The sequence below is a fragment of the Nycticebus coucang genome, chromosome 9, assembly GCF_027406575.1.
Source record: "Nycticebus coucang isolate mNycCou1 chromosome 9, mNycCou1.pri, whole genome shotgun sequence".
Taxonomy (NCBI): Eukaryota; Metazoa; Chordata; class Mammalia; order Primates; family Lorisidae; genus Nycticebus; species Nycticebus coucang.
In genome coordinates, this window is record NC_069788.1 from 47,826,811 (window position 1) to 47,849,189 (window position 22,379).

At 50.5% G+C, this 22,379-nt stretch overlaps 1 protein-coding gene and 1 non-coding gene across 4 annotated transcripts; both read right to left on the reverse strand.

Annotated features, from left to right (window-relative positions):
• Positions 1-928: 928 nt before the first annotated feature.
• PRRC2A (proline rich coiled-coil 2A) lies at positions 929-17,656 on the reverse strand. Of its 3 annotated transcripts, none has more exons than XM_053602766.1 (31): positions 17,531-17,656; positions 15,174-15,348; positions 14,220-14,397; positions 13,766-13,865; positions 13,613-13,685; positions 13,122-13,265; positions 12,811-12,962; positions 12,536-12,615; positions 12,241-12,383; positions 11,731-11,821; positions 11,402-11,618; positions 10,094-10,568; positions 9,452-9,642; positions 8,941-9,235; positions 8,358-8,568; positions 6,290-8,164; positions 5,352-5,623; positions 5,021-5,151; positions 4,658-4,787; positions 4,464-4,549; positions 4,034-4,267; positions 3,787-3,927; positions 3,596-3,667; positions 3,335-3,502; positions 3,025-3,107; positions 2,287-2,497; positions 2,096-2,194; positions 1,759-1,971; positions 1,567-1,661; positions 1,379-1,469; positions 929-1,254 (listed from the first exon to the last, which is right to left on the reverse strand). In XM_053602766.1, exons 2-31 carry the CDS (start codon positions 15,283-15,285, stop codon positions 1,114-1,116), a joined length of 6,504 nt encoding a protein of 2,167 aa, XP_053458741.1. In that variant the 5' UTR covers positions 15,286-15,348; positions 17,531-17,656; the 3' UTR covers positions 929-1,113. The 3 variants fall into 3 exon arrangements, with proteins under 3 accessions (XP_053458741.1, XP_053458742.1, XP_053458740.1); XM_053602767.1 differs by lacking the exon at positions 17,531-17,656 and adding an exon at positions 17,180-17,374 and having other exon boundaries at positions 4,464-4,546; XM_053602765.1 differs by lacking the exon at positions 17,531-17,656 and adding an exon at positions 17,180-17,374.
• LOC128595217 (small nucleolar RNA SNORA38) lies at positions 14,593-14,723 on the reverse strand. The gene has a single exon (XR_008382865.1). It is a non-coding gene; the product is annotated as a small nucleolar RNA SNORA38 (small nucleolar RNA).
• Positions 17,657-22,379: the final 4,723 nt, after the last annotated feature.

A 22,379-nucleotide genomic window follows, 5' to 3' on the forward strand; every position in this document is an offset into this window, starting at 1 on the left:
TGAGATAAGCAAAAGTTTGAGGTTGCTGTCAGCTGTGACACCATGGCACTCCACCCAGGGTGGCAGTTTGAGGCTCTTCCCCCCCCCAAAAAAAAACAATTTGAGATGGAAGAAATCCAAGTTTGATGATGTTAGAACTTGGGTCTACTTTGTTCAAAGAGCTCATTAAAAAAAAAAGAAAAAACTTTATAAGTATAGTCAGTGTCCATATTGTCTGGAATTTCTGGCCTCAAGTGATCCTCCTGCCTCTGCCTCCCAAAGTACTTGGACTACAGGTTGACCCACCATGCCTGGCTAGTGTTAATATGCTCAAATGCTGAGGCCATGAAACCTAAAAAGGGAATTCCTCTCATTTGTTTGTCATGAGGGACCAAACCCCATGGCTGCAAATTCTTTGCTGTTCCAACAAGCAGTTGACGTCTATTCCCCTTTTAAAGCTTGTTTAGTGGCTGGGCAGTGGCTCATGCCTGTAATCCCAGCACTTAGGAGGCTGCGGTGGGTGGATTGCCTGAGCTCACAAGTTTGAGACCAGTCTGAGCAAGAAACCCCCACTACCAAAATAAGTAAGGCTAGTTTAGCACCAGACCAGTAGAAAATGGCAGAACATCCTAAGGCCAGGTCATACACTTTGTAGCTTAATAGGTCTGATGACTCAACACCTTGCTGGAGAGTCCATGTGAAGACAATGACAATCCAGTGGCGTTCCAGATTTCCCACCAAGAAATGCCCCAGACACTGAAAGAAACCATATTGGTACCAGCCCAGGTGTCAGCTACAAACCGAAACCGATAACTGGAGTAAGCAGCTTACCCAGCTGAGCCCAATCCAAATTCCCAACCCACAGAAAAACAAAGCATACCTCACTTATCACCCTGTTATAAAGCAATGTAAACAACCAACCCACCTCCCTAAATGATTCTGGAAAAAATTTTTAAATCCTTTTATTACTCTTTTTTAACAAACGGCCCCAGGGATAGGGGACCAGGGAAAGGGGGAGGAGGGGAAGTGAGGCCCCAGCCCCACAACCCCTCCCCACCCACCCCTTTCCCCCTTATATATTTATAATCTATATACAAGCCCTGGGGGGTTGGGGTGGGGGTATGGGGAACTCCCTCAGCGGGGTGGGGGCAACCCAGGCTCCTTGTCCCCTCGGGACCCAGGCTCCTCTGCCCGTCGGGAAGGCCCTTCTCGAGAAGGTGGCCCTGTCCGCTCCCAAGGCTTTGGCATCCAACGCAGGGCATCTGGTGGTGAGGCCTAGGGCACAGGCACATGTGAAAGAGGAAATCATAGTGTAAGGTCAGGGATGGGGTGGAAGGACAGGAACTCAGGTGGCAACTCTTGAATTTAGACTTGGGGCCACAGGGTTTTTCTCCTTCACCTGCTGGTAAAGGTCAATGCGCTGGGTACGGAAGACTCCGCTGTAAGTGGAAGGTGGGGCCTTGAGACGGGAATGGAGGCCAGCGAAGGATCTAAGGGAAAAAGGGTGTTTAAGGTAAGCCTAGGACCCACCCCCTGGTTGCAAACCAAGCAAGCCTTTTGGGAGTCTGCATCCCCATTCCCTTTTACCTTCCAGTTGGGGGAGTACGTGATGACCCATGTCCTCCAAGGTTGCTGCTCAGTTTCCGATAATCCTGTAACGGCTTTAGTTCCACTGAGTGCAGCTGAAGGAAAAAGCTACATGAACCTCCTGCCTTGAGATACAGAATCCTTAACCCTTAACTCCTGGAGTTCCCTGGCACCTTGGTACCTGTACCTTACCTCTGCCCGCCCCAAGCTAGTGGGGAAGGGTCTGGCAGGTGAAGGCAGCACCCGAGTAGCAGGAGCAGGTGGGGGCCGCACAGCCAGGCTGGGGGGCTGCAGAGCAGGCCCCACAGGTAACAGAGAAAGGGGGGGTGGGGCAGGAGGCGGTGCTGGTGGCAGGGAGCCAAAGTTCACCACCGGTAGCTGTGAGTCCACCATTGGTAGAAGCATCTGTAACGAAATTTGGGTATGCATGTTGACAGGGAGAAATGTTAGAAAACCAGGAAAAATAAAAGCCAAAGATTGGACAAAGAAATATGTTCAACGAAAGGGAAATGGGAAGATAAGAAGGTACCTGCTGAGCAGGGGCCCCTGAAGGGAGAAAGCCACTTTGACCACCAGGCTGCAGAGGAGTAGAATAAAAATCTGAAGGGGATGGCAGATCCTGGCGTACCTGTTGGGAAATGGGGAGAAATATGTCAACTCCCCCAAAAGCATCCTCTGCACCGTAACTCCCAAAACCTAATTACCTGCCCCACCTTATACCTGAAGCAAAGGTGGGTCAGGCAAAGGACTGGGGCAGAAAGCTGGAGAGTAGAGGAAGGAAGGTGGAGGGTAGAGAACTCCTCCAGCCGGCAACTTCCCCAGCTCTGTTGCTTGCAGTGTAGAGAAATCCAGAAACTGGCCCTTAAGAGCTACCCCAGAGAGCAGTGCCGAGGGAGGGGCTGGGCCCGGGGGTAGGTACAGGGGCTGTGATCTGAAAAGAAATTTGGGGGAGAAGAGGCATCAGGAATTAACTCCTTTAACTGAGCAATGCCTGAAGTCTACTATCGCTTGGTTCAGAGTGTCCCATTTCATTTTTTTTTTTTTGAGACAGTTTTGTCACCCTCGGTAGAGTGCTACGGCATCATAGTTCACAGCAACCTCAAACTCTGAGGCTTAAGCGATCCTCTTTCCTCAGCCTCCTGAGTAGCTGGGACTACAGCACCCACCATAACGCTCACCTTTTTTTTTTGCAGTTTTTGGCCAGGGCTGGGTTTGAACCCGCCACCAGTGGCATATGGGGCCGGCGCCCTACTCCTTTGAGCCACAGGCACCACCCATGCCCACCTATTTTTTAGACTTAGGGTCTTGCTCTTGCTCAGGCTGGTCTCCAGCTAAGTGAGCTCAAGCTCTACCCACCTCAACCTCCTAGAGCACTAGGATTATAGGTGTGAGCCATTTCCTCTCCCCTGAAACATCTTCACTTCCTTCTGAGATCTACAGCATCAAATCAAGTATTACCTATAAGGGTGCAGTGAGGGTGTCCCAGGGCGGAAGCCTCCACTGTTTGGATGTAATTGAGAGTCCATGGCTCCCCCAGAAACCTGCAGAAGAGCAGGCTGAAATAGCTCTAGTTTCTCTCGTCAAGAAAAAAAAAATCACCCATCTCACCTCACCCACAGCAGTAAAAAATATGGTGAAAAAAATGGAATGACAAAACAAAGGGATTTTACAACTCTACTACATAGGCCTGATCAGAAAATACAGCAGGCAGAAAAGAATAATTATTTACTGAAGGAGTCATGTGATAGCGATGACAAGTACAGCCTACCTGAGAACTGGGAGGCCCAGGACTGCCATAGAAAACCTCAGGGTATAGGCGCTGGCCTGAGGAGCTGGGCTCTGGGACACAATGCCCAGAACCCAGGTTCTTGGACTGTGGCTCAGCTGAGGCAGAAGCACTGGGGAGCAGCTCCCAGTCTCGGGATATAGGAATGGCCTGGGAAGAAAGAGGCCAATGTCTGGCATCCTGGATGCCTAAGTTGCTCCCAGCAGGTTCTCAGACCTTCCCACTAACCTTATTTCCACTTACCTCAGTGACTGATGCTGTTACCTCCTTCTCTGCTTTTAAAGTGTCTACTACCACTAGGCGTAAGTCTGAATCCTATGATCACAAGTCAGAAGAGATTATCTCAAATTTAGACACATGTCCTCTATGTCTCACCTCCAGCCTTTCCCTTCTCTCCACCCAACCCAGAATACTCAGATCCAGGCCATGCACACCTTGTCACTAGTGCCAAACTGGACCGAGGGGCCAGGTCGATGGCATGGCCGGAGAGGTCCAGGCTCTGAGCCTCGGTCTGTACGCTGTGATCGTTCTGTGCCAATGGGACCAGGGGGCAGAGGCTGCTCCCGGGGCAGCTCCTGGGTTGGGAAAGGGAACCCCAAATTAGGGAATCCTCCAAACACAGGTAGGGCCAAAGTCAGATTTCTTTAAACAATCGCTCTAATCATTTCTTGTTTTTTTTACCTTTCTGTCCCCATTGTGGGGGGCAGGTGGCCGTCTCCTAGGAGGTTCAGAGGGTTCAGAGCCAGGTGGACCCTCACAAGGAACAGCATTCAGGGGGGAGGGGCCTCCAGGCCGCTTGTGGGGTCCCTCTGCTGCCCCCTTGAGTCCTCCATCAGGGGAACTTCGCTGGCTGCAGGGACCTGATGACACCTGAGAATCCCCACTCAGGTCCACCCCACTGTCAGACTGACTCATCTGAGAGGAGTGGAGAAGGAGCTAGTTAAGTCAGGGTAGAAAGCATCCCAATACCTGACTGGTGCACACAAATACAAAAACTGTAGGAAGGAGGCAACGAAGTGAGAGGACACCCCCAGACTTGATCCAGAGCAGGGGGGAAGTATGGCCAAGTGCTTAACAGTATCTCAGCTCAGATGCTCCCATCTTCACTTACCTCTGTGCTAGCCACATCCTCAAAAGGACTCAGGGGCTCCATCCAGGGCTCCATGGAGCTTGGGCGGTAACTCTTTTGGCTAGCTGCTGGAGAAGGAAGCACCGACCAGAGAGAGAAAGTGAGAAGAGAGGACAGTTCTCAAATCCATCTCACCCTTCCACTGTAGTCCTTTGCTTTCACATAGCTTTACTCACAAGTATGTAAATGATTCCAGATGTGAGGGGTCAGGGCCTCTGTTCCTGCATCTCTAGATTCTCCCTGAGGGCCTGGGTCCTCAGGCTTAGAGTCCAAGAATCCAGAGCTATGAGGAGGTCGCAAAGACTCCTAAAGATGAGAAAGGCCAGAAGCAAACATGAATTAAAGTAGGGACTGAGAAATACAGGAATCTAGGAAAAAGTGAAGTGTGGGAGCAACAAGAGAGACATGGAGGAAGCAAGTCAAATAGTGAGAATTTTGAGTGAAAACATGGTATAAACGGAGAAAAGAGTGAAGAAAAAACCCCAAGAACTTTCAGGAGTAAAAGTGCAGTAAAGCACAATCTCAAACCCCATCCTCACCTCCTGCAGCAGCTCTGGTTTTCTAGGAGGCCGCTCCCGATGTTTGGTGGGGAAGGGATTAACCCCGGTGGGATCCCGGGGACTCCCACCCACCCCTCTCACCATTGGCCCTGGCTCCTCAAAGTGAGGGTCTAAGGAAAAGAGAAAACCATCAGCACCTGCTTTGCTCTACCACCAACCCTAGTTTTTCCTCCCTACTCTACCACCCAATCCTTCTACCCTTGCTGGCTACAGACATCAGCAACAGGGCCCCCAAGCCAGACTCTCTCCCTCCAGCATCTGCCCTTCTTTGGGAACACAGATATTCCCACCCATAACCACTCCAGCTTACCAGAACTGATACTATTGCTGCTGCTCCTCTGGGGTTCATATTGTGTTGGGGCCCTAGCAGGAGGGCCCTGAGGGGCTTGGGGAGGCCCAGGCTTATGCCTTGGGTGCCCCCCTGGTGTAGTTATGTTCCCTTGGCGACTGCTAAGCTGGGCCAGAGCTTGTTGGATGCCAGCAGGGTTGCTGTGGATAACTTGGTCTAATCGGAAGACAGCAGAACTACTGGGCGGCGGAGGAGGCAGGGGAAGCCCTGGGGGACGCTCTTCTGGAGGACGGCTGAAGAAAACATAACATCAACTCTAGTATTTGCTAAATCATTAATTACTTTATCCTCACAAGTCAATTATCTGTTTTCTAACTTCTCCCCCTTACAACCTATGCCCTTCCCTACCCTGTTTTTCAGCTCTTCTAAGAGTTTTCTACACATATAGTCTGTAGAGTGGAAAGCAAAGAACAAGGAATATACAGGTATTCCTGACTCTACCATCCTATCAATTGCTCTCTAGCTGTTACCTAGATATGCAAACCCTAGTGCCTTTCAAAGTCCATGGCCCCTCAGGTCACATACACCATAGCACCCAAACTCACCTCTCCCCAAGGCCTTTTTGCCCTTCCCCCAACAGTTTATTTTTGACATAGTCCCACTGTGTCGCCCTTGGTAGAGTGCTGTGGCATCATAGCTCACAACAACCTCACTCTTGGGCTCAAGTGACCCTCCTGCCTCAGCCTCTGGAATAGTTGACAAGTGAGCTAGCACCACTATAGCACCCAGCTATTTGTAGAGACAGGATCTCGCCCTTGCTCAGGATTCAAAGTCCTGAGCTCAAGCAATCTAGCTGCCTCAGCCCCCAAGTGCTAGGACTGTAGGTGTGAGCCACTGTGCCCAGACCTTCTCCAACTTTTAAACCCTAAGCATACACCTGACAGTCTATCCCTACCCACCTTCGGTTTTTGGGAGAGGGCCAGGTCCTCTTATCCCCTCGTCCTGGTCCGGTCCTTCCCCCAGAACCCCCGCTGCCACCTCCACTGCTGCCACCACCGCTGCCAGCCTTGCCCCCAGGACCCGGGCGCCGGTTCTGTCGTTCCATGCCTGGGCGCTGACCGGAGAAACTTCGCTTACTCAAATCCTTGGCTCTCTGGCTCAGATCTCCACGGGACATGGTTGAAATGCTTGGTGCGGGGCCACCTCCACTGCCCCCAAGAGTTCCCACAGCTTTGGGGGTCACCAATGCTGGCGGGGGAGCCTCTTTGTCCCCTCTGCGCTCACTGGCAAAGTCGCTACTCTCTGATGCAGTCTCCCATTCCTCATTGGCTTGGTCTGAGTTCTGGTTTGACAGATCAGGAGATTTGGCAGCTGCCCTGCGAGGTGGTGGGGGCGCTGCAACTGTCGTGAGGGTCTCCTCGGGTCCAGGAGTGGAGGCTGGAAGGGCCAGGGAGGAAGGCTTGCCCTCAGCCCCTCTGGCTGCATTCTCTCGTTCCTGTTTCAGCCTCCGGAAACGAGGTGGCTTGTCCTGCTGTTGAGCTCTCCCATGTCGCCTCCTTCGTGGTCGCTCCCCATCTTCTACACCCATGCCCACATTGTTACCTCCACTGCTTGTCCCCCGCGTCATGGTGGACAAGGGCCCTGAAATTAACTTCTCTTTCAGAGGCTCCTTACTTGATGGCAAAGGGCCTGCAGGTGGTTTCTTAGGAGCCAAGGACTTGACTGGCGGGCTCCATCCGGGGCAAACAGGAGGAGGGGGCCGCCCTCCCCCTCGGCCCCGGCGTGATGGCACCCCTCTAGGAGTGAAGACTCGCCCACCCCGGGCAGTGGAGAAGCGTGCTGGGGCTGGTGAAGGTGGGGCTCCTGGTGGGGGGTGAGCAAGAGGAGCTTGGGTGAGTATTCCCTCTTTGGGTGGGGGGGCTTCCTTGTCCGAGGGAGCCAGATCACTCTCGTGGGTCTCACTGCCTGTTTCTGAGCCACGCTGACGGCGCCGCTTGGGTATTTCCTCATATTCTGAACCCTCACTTCGTGTCTCACTGGCAGTGCGGCCACGGGGAGTAGGTGGGTGGTTTGGTAGTCCTGCCCCACCTCCACGCCCATCATCTCCTCGGAACTCTCGGTAACTGCGGAACTCTCGGCTTCGGGCTCCCCGCCCCCGTCCCCCATAGGTTCCCCGAAAACCCCTCCCTCTGGCAAAATATTCACCTCGGCCTCGACCCCGGCAGGAGGTAGGACCCACTCGTTCGTAGGAATAGTCCCTCCGAAGCCTTGGGGCAGGGGAAAGATTCCCACTGGATGGGGTCTCTTTGGGACCCCCTAGTTTCCCTTTGGCTGTCTTTAGTAGGTCTGGTTTGGGGACCTTGGGGGTTTCATCGCCCTGTTCAAGGGGCTTGGGAGGCAGCTCTTCCACTTTTGCAGGTGGTGGGACTTTCTTTATAGGCCCAGCCCGGCGGGGAGGAGCACCTGGCTCCTCCGGAGGGATTCCCCGACGACTGCTCCCTGGGCGAGGGCCCCAGCGAGTCTCTGTGCGACTTTCTCTGCGTGGTGGTGGAGGGCCTTGGCTTCCACTTCCGACTCCACGGGCCGGCTTTCTGCCTGCTTCTGGCCCTGTCAACTGTGCAGCATCCTCCTTGGGGGGCTCTTTTTTGGGTAGTGGAGCTTGTGTCTTGGCTGCCTCATCATTGCCTGGAGGCCAAGGGAGTGGACGGGGGCCTGGGGGAGCTGGCTCCTCCAGAGGGAAGCGAGAGATTGGGGGCCCAGGGGCTCCATTCTCAGGAAAGCCTGGATAACCGGCCAGATAGGGTGGTGGGGGAGGTACTGGAGGAGTCTCACTCCTGAAGAGAGACGGAAAAGAAGGGGAATTATATCAGGAAGAAGAATACCAAAAATAGGTAAGAAAAGAACACTTAGTGATGAACAGGAAAGATCATAATACTATTATCTCACCACTGATCCAAAATCCCTTTCTTTTAGACCTAGATCCTATCATCACTAGGAACTCACCCATTTCTCATAACCAAGACTCACCTCAGCCCCTTGTCATCCTCATCTGCAGCCTGGCGCAGTGGTGAGGTAAGTGGCCTAGGGTCAGTGGGTGTGGTACCGAAGACATCTCCTACCCAGGCCAACTTTGGATCTACTGGTGGGGTGCCCTGTTCCCGTAAAAGGGGGGGTGCATGACGGTCAAATGGCTCTGAGTTTGAGCCGCCACTGTCTGAGCGCTCCCGGGGAACTAGGCCTGAAGAAATAAAACAATAAGAATTAACTCTTTTCATTTCACAGGCCCTACAGAACGAAAGTACCTCCCCAGTCTAGTATTCCCTGTCAAGTCAGCTCCTCGATCTTTTGCTCCCAGTCTGAGCCTTGCCCACTCTTGTGAAACAGGGCTAACCCCTTAGCTTCCCTATGAAAAGATCAACCCATCCCAAATAAATTCTGGCCAATGAAAGTCAACTATTTATTCCTTCTCTAAGCCCATTCCTATAACAGACCTAACTCTATATACACTCCCTTCCTCATTGGTAAAACCTGTCAAACAAGAGTTACAGTAAGACCCTGATATACAACAACTCACACGACTGAGGGGCTCCCCACCTCTCCATGGCCTTACCAGAGGGATGCACACCAGGAGGGTAGAAGTCCAGAGGGGGCCGGCCCTGAAGGAGCCGGGGGTCCACATAAGGAGGAATCATCATCCAGCGGGGATCAAAGTTCATCGGGGGCATGGGCGGGGGCCGGCCCAGGGCACCTGGGTACAGAGCCTTAGGAGGGGGTGGTGGAGCCTGCGGAGCTGGCACAGCCCCCAAGGTCACAGGCTGTGGCGGTGATGGGGGCACTGGGGCAGGAGGGGCAGAGCCCTGTTGATGCTGCTGCCATTGCTGCTGCTGCTGTTTCAGGAGCTGCTCCTAGGGAAGAGAGAAAGAGGATGAGACAGGCATCAAAGCACACAAAGAAGTCAGCGAAGAACAATCATGCTCAAATGTGACAAAAACCCAGCTAGATGGAAACAGGTGACATAATGGAGATAAAACTGGACAAAGGGGCACAGGTAACTTATGGATAGAGTAAATATTAAAGCCAGGAAAGAAAGCAGCCCTTAGAGGGGTATAACTTGATTTCACCTGCTGCTGCCGCTGGAAACGAGGAGGTAATGACTTCTGGTATTTAGGGTAGCCCGAGCCTTGGCTAGCGGGCTGCCGAGTGGGACCAACTCCATCACCCTTGGGGGGTTCCACCTTTGGGGCTGGGGGTGTGGTAGGAGGAACCTCTTCTGATGGTTCAGGACCCTCTTTTGAGGGCAGTTGTGGATCCACTGTATTGAAGAAAAGACAACAATCACAGTCACCTAGTCCATCAACATTCATTCCGTGAACCCAGGAATATCAGTCCTTCCTCCTCCAGCTCACTTGAGATACTCTACTTAGACACCTGACCTACCAAAGCCCTTTCTGTTTATAACCCATAAAAATGCTTTTTGTCTTCTCAAGAGTCTATAGTGGTGGCATTAATATATGAAATTATCAAAGTGACACTTTCTTCAGCGCTGCCCTACAAAAAATGGTTTTAGATCACAATTTATTCAGAAATTCAGGTAACAAAACCTTTCTTCAGATACCCCCACAAATGATGGGACTCTCCTCCCTTACCATGTGTAGTCCAACAAACCAAACAACTGTCTTCATTTACTTCCATCCTTACCACCCCTGTACCTTTAAGCCAAGCAGAGATCTGACATCTGGTAGTACCTATCCCCATCTCCATACCTGGGCTGGCTTCGAAGCTGCCACTGCTGGTGCTACTGGTACTGCCACCACCACTCACCAGAGTGGGAGCTGGAGCCACACCTGGAATGGGGGTGGGTTGGACAGGAGGGGCCTGTGCTGGTTCTTCAGGTTCTTTCTCTGGTGTTGGGGTTGATGCCGGTGGTGGAGCTGGAGGTGCAGGGAGTTCTTTGGGGACTGCAGGTGGTGGAGCTGGGGCAGGAGGGACAGAAGGTGGGGCAGCAGGTTCTGCTTTGAGCCGCTTGTCAGGTGCCCCAAACTTTTCATCCAGCCGTTTGAGCTTCTCGGCACAGGCTGCCCGGCGTTCTTCCTGCATACGCCGCTCTTCTTCCTCTCGCCTTCGCCGGGCACGCTCCACCGCCAGAGAGATTTCAGATGAAGATTGCTTTCGCCGTTGCCGCCATGCCTCATCCTCATCTTCAGGTGCTGGGGGCTTGCAGGGAGGGCCCCCACGATCCTGACAATGGGCAGACCCGGCAAGGCCAGGAACGTCAGTCACCATGCTTTCTACCATCATTTTTATAGACCAATCAATTGTCTCTAGCCAAAGGATGCAAGGACCAGGGCTTGGGGTCGAGGACTTCTCTGGCTGGGGACTCATCACCCTGGTTCTTTTGTTGTTTTTTGAGACAGGGTCTCATTATGTTTTCTGGTCTAAAACTTCTAGGGCTTAAGTAATACTCCCACTTCAGCCTCCTAAGTAGCTGGGACTACAGATGGTCAATACCAGACACCCTAGTCTTTCTTTCTTTCTTTTTTTGTAGAGACAAGAGTTTCATTTTATCGCCCTCAGTAGAGTGCCGTGGCATCACACAGCTCACAGCAACTTCCAACTCCTGGGCTTAGGCGATTCTCTTGCCTCAGCCTCCCAAGCAGTTAGGACTACAGGCGCCTGCCATAATGCCTGGCTATATTTTTGTTGCAATTTGGCCGGGGCCGGGTTTGAACCCACCACCCTCGGTATATGGGACTGGTGCCCTACCCACTGAGCCACAGGCACCACCCCCACCCTAGTCTTGTCTTTTCTCTGTTCCCTCTCTCCTTCAGAGACCCAAACACCCAGCCCTCCTTGTTCTTCCTCACTAGCATCCCAATTTCTCCTATTTTTTACCCAGACTCCCCTAACATCAAGGATGTTCTCAAGTTTTCCAGGGCTGCTCTACAGTTCTGCACTTCATATAGCTCATTTTCAGGCCTCCCTCCAGCTTCCTCTAGTACACTGCTTCAAATACTCAGCTGACATTAATCTCCCACAACTGACCCTCTCAATCCCTCATTGTAGATACTCACTGGGTAGTCCCCAGGGGGGCCCCAGTTTCCACTGGGGCCCCGGTGAGGTGGGGGTGGGGGAGGCTTTGGGGCAGGAGGCCCCGGCTCTGTCTCTGGAGGCCGAGAGGTCTCTGCCCAGGCCGCCTTGGGAGGGGGTGGTTCGCTGCTAGGGGAGTTGCCCTTTTTGCCATCTGCTTCAGGGGCCCGTTCCTCACCAGCAGCTGACTGGGAATCCTTGCTGTGAGCAGATCAAAAGTGAAATTAAAATCAGCTGCAACCCAGCTCCTCTAAGAGTATATTACTATGAGACAAACCAAGACCTCTTTTCTTTCCTGGTGACTCTAACTTACTGGCCCTCAGTTCCCTCCTCATCAGAATCTCGCCCGTCTTCCTCATCACTGAACTTGAGCTTTTCAGTGTAGTCAACCTCTTCATGGGCCCCTAAGGGGAAAAATGAATAGTAGTAACCATAGCCCCCTGCTCTCCAATCTCAGATATCTTCCTGGGACACAAAAAGTGATCTGGAACTATGTGGTGGGATGTACTACTAGTTCCAACCCTCTCCCTCTATAATCAAGATCCACCAATTATGAGTCCTGTCATTCCTACTTCTCTCAGAACTTTGCCAGGACTTGGTTTTTCTCCATTCATCCTCTACCCTTCAATGTCTTTTCTTCCACACTCCCCCCATTTTCATCACACTTTGCCTTTTCAGATCCAAATATCTAACCCCTTGGGTGGTGCCTGTGGCTCAAAGGAGTAGGGCACCGGCCCCATATGCCAGAGGTGGCAGGTTCAAACCCAGCCCTGGCCAAAAAAAAAGAAAAAAATTTTTTTTTTGACCCTTAATATCCACTTACCTGCCCAACCATCATCGTTCTCCTGGTCCAACTGATCAAACTCTTTGAGATTATCCTCTTTAAGAATAGAAGGACGACCCACAGGCTCTACAAGGCGCATTGGTGGCCCAGAGCCACGGGGGCCTGCCACACGGGGGAAGCGGCTGTACATGGAAAAAGAGAATAGGAAAGAAGATATAAAATAGCGTTATTGTATAACCACATATAAGACTGAGCCTGCTAGTTAGAAAACCATCTCCTTTCCCAATAGGTTTCCCCTACCCCCAACCATAAATCCAGACCCAGGATTGCTCACCTGGGCCCATCAGGAGTAGGATATCGGTAAGGCCCTTGGGGTCCATAGGGTGGAGGGAACGGGAGATATGGGGGATACATCTGCAAAAGGGCCCAATAGTAGCTGCTCAGCAGGACAGTCAAACAGCCTTCCAGCTCCTTAAACCATAACCATCCCCTCCTCTTTCTATCTCATATGTCCCTGGCTTTCTAGCTGGCCCTTCCAAAGACTAAGTCCTGATTCCTCATTCTCCAGTTTCTAGCAAAATCACCCCAAAATGAAATATCCAAACTCACGAAAGGCGGCATCATTCCGCGGTAGGGAGGGAACTGGGGTGGGCCTGAAGGCTGCAGCCCCGCCCGGGGATCATGACCATGATGAAGTTTGGAGTCTGGGCCCTCCAGTTCATCAGGGCCACGCCCACCTCCGTCCCTCCAAGTTGTAGGATCTGTATTTTGGAAAAGACAGAGAGACAGAGACAGACACACCAATGATTCAGGGTCAAGTGAACATAGCTAACTAAAAATGATGGGGAAGAAAGGGAATAAGATAGCAATTAGTTCTGAAATGGAATAGGTAATATCCTGGCCAAAAGGCAGCCACTCACTTTGGGGGCGGAGGCTTGGTCCGGGCCCAGACGACTGCTCGGCAGACTCCCTTTCCTTGGCAGCCTTGTCCTGGTCGCCAGCCGCCTGCAGGGTCGGAAATTCCTCTCGAGAGAATCGTGACAGTAGGCTTGATGCCCTTCCACCTATTGGGGTGGGGGTGCAGAACAGGAAACAAATGTACATTTACTGAGGACACACCATAAAAGTGGAAGGCCCCGACAGATACCAGATTGCTGAGTTCCTGCCTTCAAATTTAACCTCCTATGGAATAGGTACTCATTCCCCAAGAACTAAAGTCAATTCTGGGACCCCTCCACTCCTTCACACAAAATTGATATTTAAATCTGTTCATGTGCACCATAAAAGTGAGTATCAGTGGTTCAAGGTTAAGCCAAAGAGGGATCAAGAGACACTGTGCTGAAGGCACCATATAGGGGTCCTGCCTCCCATAGCGCCAAACAGGCAGCTCCCTGAACAACTCTGCACTCACCATCTCCATGTGCTCCATGGGTGACGCTGGCTTGTGCCCAGGACTTTACCCCGCTTGGAACCGAAGGAGTGTTCTGGGGAAGCACAAAGACAATAAGTGGTAATGTATGTGGAACAGCTATGAGCCAGCCCCCTCCCCCAGTTCTCCAGGTACCTCGGGGGCTGCTGGGGGTCGTTTCGGCTGGTTGGAGGCAGGCGTCTGCGAAGCCGGCAGTGGCTGCGATTCCGGCAGCTGAGCGGTTGAGGCATCGGAACTGAGGGGATGGTAGAATGGGGAAGGTTACTGGGACCTGAGATGCCTTCCCTACTTCTCCAACTGGTAGAGAGTAGGGACTGAAATCAGAGCCATTGTTATCATTTATAAATATTAAGACAAACTGATTTTGTCATCTTGCATAGGCTGTCTCCTGGTTCCTCATGCTTTCTCTCCATCTGACAGAACGCTAAAGATAGCATTCCTTATTATTTAACAGGAAACCTGAGATAGGATAGGCAAAGCACCCCCTCTTTGTCTCTGGCTTTTATGCGGATGGGCTAGACCAAGCACAATTTTTCCCAAAGTTTGAAGTTAAAATATTCATCACTCTGGCCCCCAACCCTCTATCTACCTCTTGGGGTCGGACTGTTCCTGTTTGCTTGCCCATCCTGTTCCGTCTTTCGGCACTAGTGAGACATTGGGGTCATTGCCTTTGTTCTCGGCTTTCAGGCTTGGAAGATTGGCTGGGGGTGGCATACGCCGGGCAATGGCAACTTTCCCGAGACTCTGCAGGCCATGGCGAGGGGCAACTGGAGAAAAGGTGGGAGAGTCAAAAATGCCTCACATGGAAGAACTGACAACTACCCACCCCTGGCCCATTTATATATCCTCAGTGTTTTACTATCTATTTCATCCAAACTTCTTAGAAGCAGTCCCTTCCCCTGCTTTTGATTAATCCATGAAATCCCTATCAGGAAGGGTGAGATGTATTACATGTAATGCTTCTATGTGGGATGGTTGATCTTGAGCCTGTGGGGAGTAAGCTGGCCCCAGACTTCTCCAAATCCACATTTCTTTGCCTCCAATTCTTACGTGTCCAAAGATGGGGAACCACAGACACGCCTTTGTAGGAGGATAATTGATGTTTACCCACCCTCAAAAGGATTCAAGGTAAAGTTGGAAAGTCTCCAGTGTTCCTGCAGTCTCCCTGCCCCCAGACAGGGTATCACTCTATCACCCAGGCTGGAGTGCAATAGTGTCACCATAGCTCACCACAACCTTAAACTCAAGGGATCTCCTGCCTCAGCCTGCCAAGTGGCTGGGACTAGATAGGCATGTGCCACCATGCCTAGCTAGTTTTTTCTTATTTTTTGAGACAGGGTCTTGCTATGTTGGCCAGGCTTGTCTCAAGGACCCTCCCACCTCAGCCTCCCGAGTCACTGGGATTAAAGGACTGAATCACACACTCAGGTCTTCTCTGGTCTTTTATCTCTACAATAGCCATTTCCTTTCAAAGAGCTGTAAAACATATATCCCATTCATGTCTAGCTTCCAGGGATTAGAGGCATCTTTGCAGGACTCTCACCAGCGGGTTTCTGGATCTCTAAGGACTTGCCCTTATATGTATCAAACAGGTTGAGCGAGGAATACTTCTTTCCATCCTTCCCCTTGGCAGTTGGCCCCGAGCGATCGGACATTGCGCTGGAAGCTCATTGAGTATGTTGGGTCCTGCAGGCACCTCCCCCAAAACGTGCCGGAGCCTGTGGGCCAAAGAGCAAGTATCTCAGTCTCTGTCTGCTTTATAGACTATAACAGAAGTCTGAAAGTTTTCTTTTATTCTCATTGGGTACTCAGATTATGTGGCCCTCTGGTATCTTTTCTTCTAGCATATGTAAACTACCTAGTCTCTTTTAAGTAGCCACAATCTACTCAGCTCTCATTTAGCCCAAATGCATGTTTTCTCCTTTCCTCCAGACACTTCTACCCAGGAAACCCAAACAAAATTCCAGTATTTTCCTAGTGTAAATGCTCTGCCCTTTGTGCCACTCTACAAAGCATAGCAGCCTCTTTATCCCTACAATTCACCAAAATCATTTCAGAGACTTAAAATGAGACAAGTCTGAGACTCAAAGAAAACCATAAAAAGGCATACAATTCCATCGTCCAATGAACTGAGCTTTAAAACTTCTACTTATTGATACCAGCTTTCCCATCATGCACCAGTGCCCCGTACCCCAAGTTCCATTCCTAGCAGTCTCATGTTCCATCTGGGGAGATTTGGAGGAAGGTATGCTGGAGTTTAAGGATTTTATGAGCTTGCTCAGCCAGACAGAGGCCTAGTGCCAGAGAAATCCTCATGGAACAACAGGGACTCTACATACTACCAGACGATAAAACCTTTTCCTACACTTGCTCCCCATCTTGGGTCCTGGAAAAAATACCCGTACTCAGATGGAGTACTGGCGGGCTCTGGTTGAGCAGAACTGAGGAAAACGAAGCATTGGAGAGCCACCTTGAGAAAACCCTGTAACCATGGGCCAGACACCAAGAGGGCCAAGGCCAGAGCCAACTTCATTTTCCTATTCTACTAAAGAATGTCCATTAGCAGTCATTTCTTTCTCTAATAACCCCCTGGTCCCCAAGCAGGTCAAACTCTCCAACAATCCGTTCTAGACTGACCAGGCATTCATTTATAGATGAGAACAGCATAAAGAGATGAGAGATGGTGGGAAGAAAGCACGGAAATTCAGACAGGCCCAAGACGAAAGCCAAACTGGGGAAAAGAGAACTTTATGACAATATAGAGATGAGGGAGTTGTTTTGGAGATGTTTAAGAAGACCAATCTGTGAAAATAAACAAATGAAGAGAAAGGAGATAGAAGATTCAGGGAGTGTACAGACTAAAACTAATAAAACAGAATGCCAAAGCAGGTGAGAAATACATGGAAGCAGGAACGGCAAAGAAAGGATGTGAATAAAGCACGAGAGAGAAGGCAACATCAAGAAATCCAAGAAAAATGGGTTTGGGGGAAAGGAGAGGGGGGACAAGGAATAGGAAAAATGAAAAAATAGGAGATAAACTGAAGAATCTAGAAAGCGAAGATGCTACATAAAAGCAGGGTTCCAGAGTGGGAGTGACTCGACCCGAAGACGGGCGTCAAGAAGGCAGGGCGACAGCGCTGGGTGATGGGAGGGGTCCAGTATGGAGCAAAAGACCTTCCTAAAGAAACCTCGGGCGCGGCCCACCCCAGGGCGGCGGCGGGGGAAGGGGCCCACAGATAGTGGTAAGCAGCCAGGAACACAGCGGAGAATAGTTAAGTTACAGGCCCAGAAACAGGGGTCGCCCCATGAAGCCGGGACGGTGGGCGGGTGAAGGCAGGCCGTGGGCTCTGAGACCGGGGCTAGAGGTGCGGGTGCCGGAATAGAGGTACCGGAGGGGGAGGGGCAGGCAGGCCCGGCAGCAGGAGGACAAAATGGCGGCGGCTAATGGCATCTTCTCCTCCCCCCTGCCCCCGCCGCCGCCGCCGCCGCCGCCGCCACCACCGCTCCCACGCCGGAAAGGGCGTCAGCGCTCAGCTCACCCAGACTCACCTGGCCGGGTGCGCGGGGGGTCCGGGACCGGAGCTTAGGTGCACCCCGGGGCGGGATGGCAGTGGGGCGGGGGCGGATGGCAGCGGATGGCGCCGGGTTCGGCTCCTCCCGTCTCCCTCGCTCACTCCGCGGCTGGGCTCCGACTAACGGCCCATCCGGGCAACCGCCGCCCCCGGGAATGCCCCCCCACCTCCCACCTCCCTCCGCGCCTAGACACGCCCCTTTATTTGCATAAAGGCGGGGCGCCTTCACCCTACTCCTCTTTACTTTCAGCCCTGTTCTTATTTTTAAAAAAAAAGGCAGGGCTTGCGGAGCAAGTGGAAGTTATTTGCATAAAGAGGAGGGACTTACGGGTACTAGGACGCCGGTTGGCTGAGGAGGCGGGCTCCCAGCGTCGGCCGTTGAGACGTGTAGAGGGGGCGGGAATGCGGCGCCGGTCGGCCGGGCGGTTGGGACGCGGAATTTACACGAGGAATGATGGGAGAAAATAGGCGGAGCGTGCGTCGTGCGTTCGTGGAAAGATGAGAGCGGAGAGACGTACGGACGCCGAAAGTGGAAGGAAGCGATGCAAAGCCCGTTGCGCCTTTAGCGAAGGAGACCGAGAGAGAGAGGACCTATGCTGGCGACGGGGGTTAGCTGCCAGAGGGCGGAGTTTATGTAGACCCAAGGAAGAGTCTCAGTTCACGCTCTTTTCGCGACAGGCGGAAGAACTAGCAGGGCGGGGCCTTCACTATTAAATCACGTCATGCAAATAAGATGAATAGGCAGACCAATCCAAAGTTTTGGGGAAGCATGTTGACCGCACCGCGCAGCTTAGGAGTCTTCGGGTAGTTCTATTTATTTGCATAGTACAAGCTAATCTGAATAAAGCTAGGCTAGGAATGAATGACTTAAGTTATCAAAATATGGGCAACGAATGCCTAAGACGTACATCTAATTTCATAACCTATAATTTTCATGAATAGATTTTTATATTTGGTATTAACTGGCAATTTGTATTATCTTAATGCATTTTATTTTACAAAATACAGTAGTATTTCCCTCGTGTCTCATTGCCTAAAGGTAGAATTCTCTGTTCCCGTCAAACTTAACCTCCCATTCAACGAAACATTCTGCTTTTTCAATTTTCTTACTCCTTGTCTCCTCCCTCCCTTCCTCCAGCCCCGTTTTCCTAGGGTCTCTTTTTCTATTTTTTTTCCTCTCTCTTTTTCTATTTTTTTTTTTTTTTGTTTGTTTTTTGAGACAGAGTGTCAAGCTGTCACCCGGGGTAGAGTGCTGTGGCGTCATAGCTCACAGCAACCTCAAACTCTTGGGCTTAGGCGATTCTCTTGCCTCAGCCTCCCAAGTAGCTGGGACTACAGGCGCCCGCCACAACGCCTGGCTATTTTTTTTTTGTTGCAGTTGTTGTTTGGCAGGCCGGGGCCGGGTTTGAACGCGCCAGTCTCAGTGTATGTGGCCAGCGTCCACGGACTGAGCTACGGGCACACGCTTTATTTCTAAAAATTTTTTTTTTTTTTTTGAGATAGAGCCTCAAGCTGTCGCGCTGGGTAGAGTGTTGTGGCATCACAGCTCACAGCAACCTCCAACTCTTGGGCTCAAGTGATTCTCCTGCCTCTGCCTCCCAAGTAGCTGGGACTACTGGCCCCTGCCACAATGCCCAGCTATTTTTTTTGGTTGCAGCCGTCATTGTTGGTTGGTGGGCCAGGGCTGGATTCGAACCCACTAGCTCAGGTGTATGTGGCTGGCACCTTAGCCACTTGAGCCACAGGTACTGAGCCTTTTTTTTCTAATTCTTGAAACAGTCTCACTTTGTCTCTTTTAGTAGGGTGTGGTGGTGTCATAGCTCACAACAACCTCAAACTTTTGGGCTCAAGCAATCCACTATGACTACAGCCCCCGCCACAACACCTGGCTAATTTTTCTATTTTTAATAGAGACCGATATCTTGCTCTTGCTGGTCTTGAACTTGTGAGCTCAACCAATCCACTGCTGGGGCCTCCCAGAGTGCTAGGATTACAGGCGTGAGCCACCATGCCCAGCCTTGTGTCTCTCAATGTTGCCTCCTTTCTCATGCTTCATTCACATCCTTTCTTTGCCATTCCTGCTTCCATATATTTCTCACATGTATTCTCTTTTATTAGTTTTGGCCTGTTCACGCTGATCATTGAACAATGGTCTTGTGTGTTGAAGGAGTAGGAAATATGTACAGAATATTATAAAAGTAGAGGAATAAAATCTGACAATGCCTGGGGAGATTTAGAAATGCTTCTAGAAAAAATTCTTATTAAGAGATATAAAGAACTAGTTAAAATTTATCCAAGTTTGAGGAGAGGGGAAATGCGTATGTCAGGCACAGTAAACAGCTAAGTGGAGGCGTGGGTTTGGGGACCTGCGAATAGGTGGATGAGGCTAAATAAAGGGACTGCCAATTCATTATGGGAATAAGCAGGCAGAATAGTTAGCAGAAATTGGGTAAGAATTTTAACCTGAGGCTCACTAAGATTTAAGATGACTTCAGTTTTCAAACTTTCTTTTTCTTTTTTGAGACAGAGTCTCACTCTTTTGCCCAGGCTGGAGTGCAGTGCTGTAATCATAGCATCTCTTGTCTCAGCCTCCAAGTAGCTAGGTGTACAGACTCCTGCCACCGCACCCAGCTATTTTTTTGTAGCATCAAGGTCTTGCTGTTGCCCAGGCTAGTCTCAAACTCCTGGCCTCAAGTGATCCTTCTGCCTTGGCCTGCCAAATGATGGGATTACAGTTATGAGCCACAGTGCCCAGCCAGTTTTCAGTTTTTCAAAATGGTTCTCTTGTCCCCTCTTCTTAGCCAGCTACAACATACTACACCATTTTGGTTTTGCATCAAAAAAATTTTTTTTTGCAGTTTTTGGCTAGGGCCGGGTTTGAACCTGCCACCTCCATATATGGGGCCAGCACCCTACTCCTTGAGCCACAGGTGCTGCCTCATCAAAATATTTTTTAAATAGTCTCACTCTGTCTCCCTGGGTAGAATGCCATGGCGTCATCATAGCTTACAGCAACCTCAAACTCTTGGGTTCAAGTCATCCTCTTGCCTCAGCCTCTCCAGTAGCTGGGACTACAGGTGTGTATTATGTATTTTTGTGAGCCGTGTGGCTAGTGCAACAAAATTTCTTAAAGGAATTTTGCTGCAAAATTTTATTCATACTCATCATCTCTAATTTCTCTGCTTCCAGTCTCTCTTAAATCCACGCTAGTGAAGCCTTCACCCTTGCCCTCTACCAAAACTGAGGTTTTCAAGGACATCCAGACTTGTGGTTTAAAATAGCATTTATGCATTGATGACTCTCAACTAAGGGAATGACAACAATAAACATAATTTAAAATACATTTGATCTGTTGGGCTACATTCACACGACGTACTAGAAGATGGCAAGTTATATTAAAAAAAAAGAGAAAGTAGGCCAGGCATGGTGGCTCACACCTGTAATCCTGCCTCTCTGGGAGGCTAAGGTGGGTGGATCACTAGAGCTCAGGAGTTCGAGACTAACCTGAGCAAGAGTGAGATCCCATCTCTACTAAAAATGAAAAACTGAGACAAGATGGCCAGGCATAGTGGCTCACTCCTGTAATCCTAGCACTCTGGGAGGCCAAGCTGGGTGGATTGCCTGAGCTCACGGGTTCAAGACCAGCCTGAGCAAGCCAGACCTTATCTCTAAAAATTGCTGGACATTGTGATGGACACCTGTAGTCCCAGCTATTCAGGAGGCTGAGGCAAGAGAATTGCTTGAGCCCAAGAGTTTGAGGTTGCTGTGAGCTGTGATGCCACACACTCTACCGAGGGCAATAAAGTGAGACTCTGTCTCTAATAATAATAATAAAGAATAGTGTTTGGTACATAGTAGGTGCTCAATAAAAGCTAGCTATTAATTTCATTATATTTGGATATTCAACATATTCTATGTTTATTTAGATTACTTGGTAATAATCATTTCATCTGAAGTCCTATATAGTTATTGAAGGTCTATAGGAATCACCAACCAGGATGCCTCTGTGGCTTCACCATTGCAAAAGGTCACCATGGGAAGCCCCAGCAGCTAAGTCTGTCCTCAGTACATAAAACTAGCTGGGCTGGGCGGCGCCTGTGGCTCAGTCGGTAAGGCGCGGCCCCATATACCGAGGGTGGCGGGTTCAAACCCAGCCCTGGCCAAACTACAACCAAAAAACAGCCAGGCGTTGTGGCGGGTGCCTGTAGTCCCAGCTGCTCGGGAGGCTGAGGCAAGAGAATCGCTTAAGCCCAGGAGTTGGAGGTTGCTGTGAGCTGTGTGAGGCCACGGCACTCTACAGAGGGCCATAAAGTGAGACTGTCTCTACAAAAAAAAATAAATAAAAGGTATAGGGTTTAAAAAAAAAAAAAAGAAACTAGCTGGGCTAATTGGAATCTTTCTTTCTAGAGAGGTAGGAAATCTGAAATAGTGGACAGGGTGGTTTGCTAGAGTTGACTCATCTAGACCCCTTGGTGGAGGAAAGGTCTGGCTTCATCGAAACCCCTGAGGCTCTAAGGTTCCTGCCTTCCCTGGGGTTGTCCATTCATCCCTTTCTGTCATTCAGAGATTCTGTATCCCCAGTATCTGCCCATCGTAGCCTCCTCCAATACAACCTCCTTTTCCCTTCATTAGATAGTTCATTTTCTGGCCCAGTGCCTATAGATCAGTGGTTAGGGCGCTGGCTACATACACCGGGGCTGGTGGGTTCAAACCCGCCCCAGCCTGCTAAAACAACAATGACAACAACAACAAAAAAATAGCTTGCCTTTGTGGTGGGTGCTTGTAGTCCCAGCTACTTGGGAGGCTAAGGCAAAAGAATTGCTTAAACCCAAGAGGTTAGCCTAAGAGGTTGCTGTGAGCTGTGACGTTACAGGACTCTACCAAGGGCAACACAGTAATACTCTGTCTTAAAAAAAAGAAAAAATAATTCATTTTCTGTAGCTTGTCCCCAAAAGGACCTCAGTGATTCATTTAACTCTAAAATTATCAGGCCTTATAGTGTTATGAATCCTTTGTTTCATTCACTAACTCCAGTTCCAGGCTGGGTGCTGTGGCTTACACCTGTAATCCTAGCACTTGAGAGGCCAAGGCGGGTGGATTGCCGGAGCTCACAGGTTCAAGACCAGCTTGAGCTACAGCAAGACCTCGTCTCTAAAAATAGCCAGCCTACTGTGGCG

Excerpts from the sequence above, each read along its gene's own strand:
- PRRC2A (XM_053602766.1), bottom strand. The coding sequence starts at position 15,285 with ATGTCCGATCGCTCGGGGCCAACTGCCAAGGGGAAGGATGGAAAGAAG. Across the intron at positions 1,972-2,095 it reads CAGGGGCCCCTGCTCAGCAG|ATGCTTCTACCAATGGTGGA; the intron begins GTACCTTCTTAT and ends ATTTCGTTACAG. Across the intron at positions 1,255-1,378 it reads GCATTGACCTTTACCAGCAG|GCCTCACCACCAGATGCCCT; the intron begins GTGAAGGAGAAA and ends CCTGTGCCCTAG.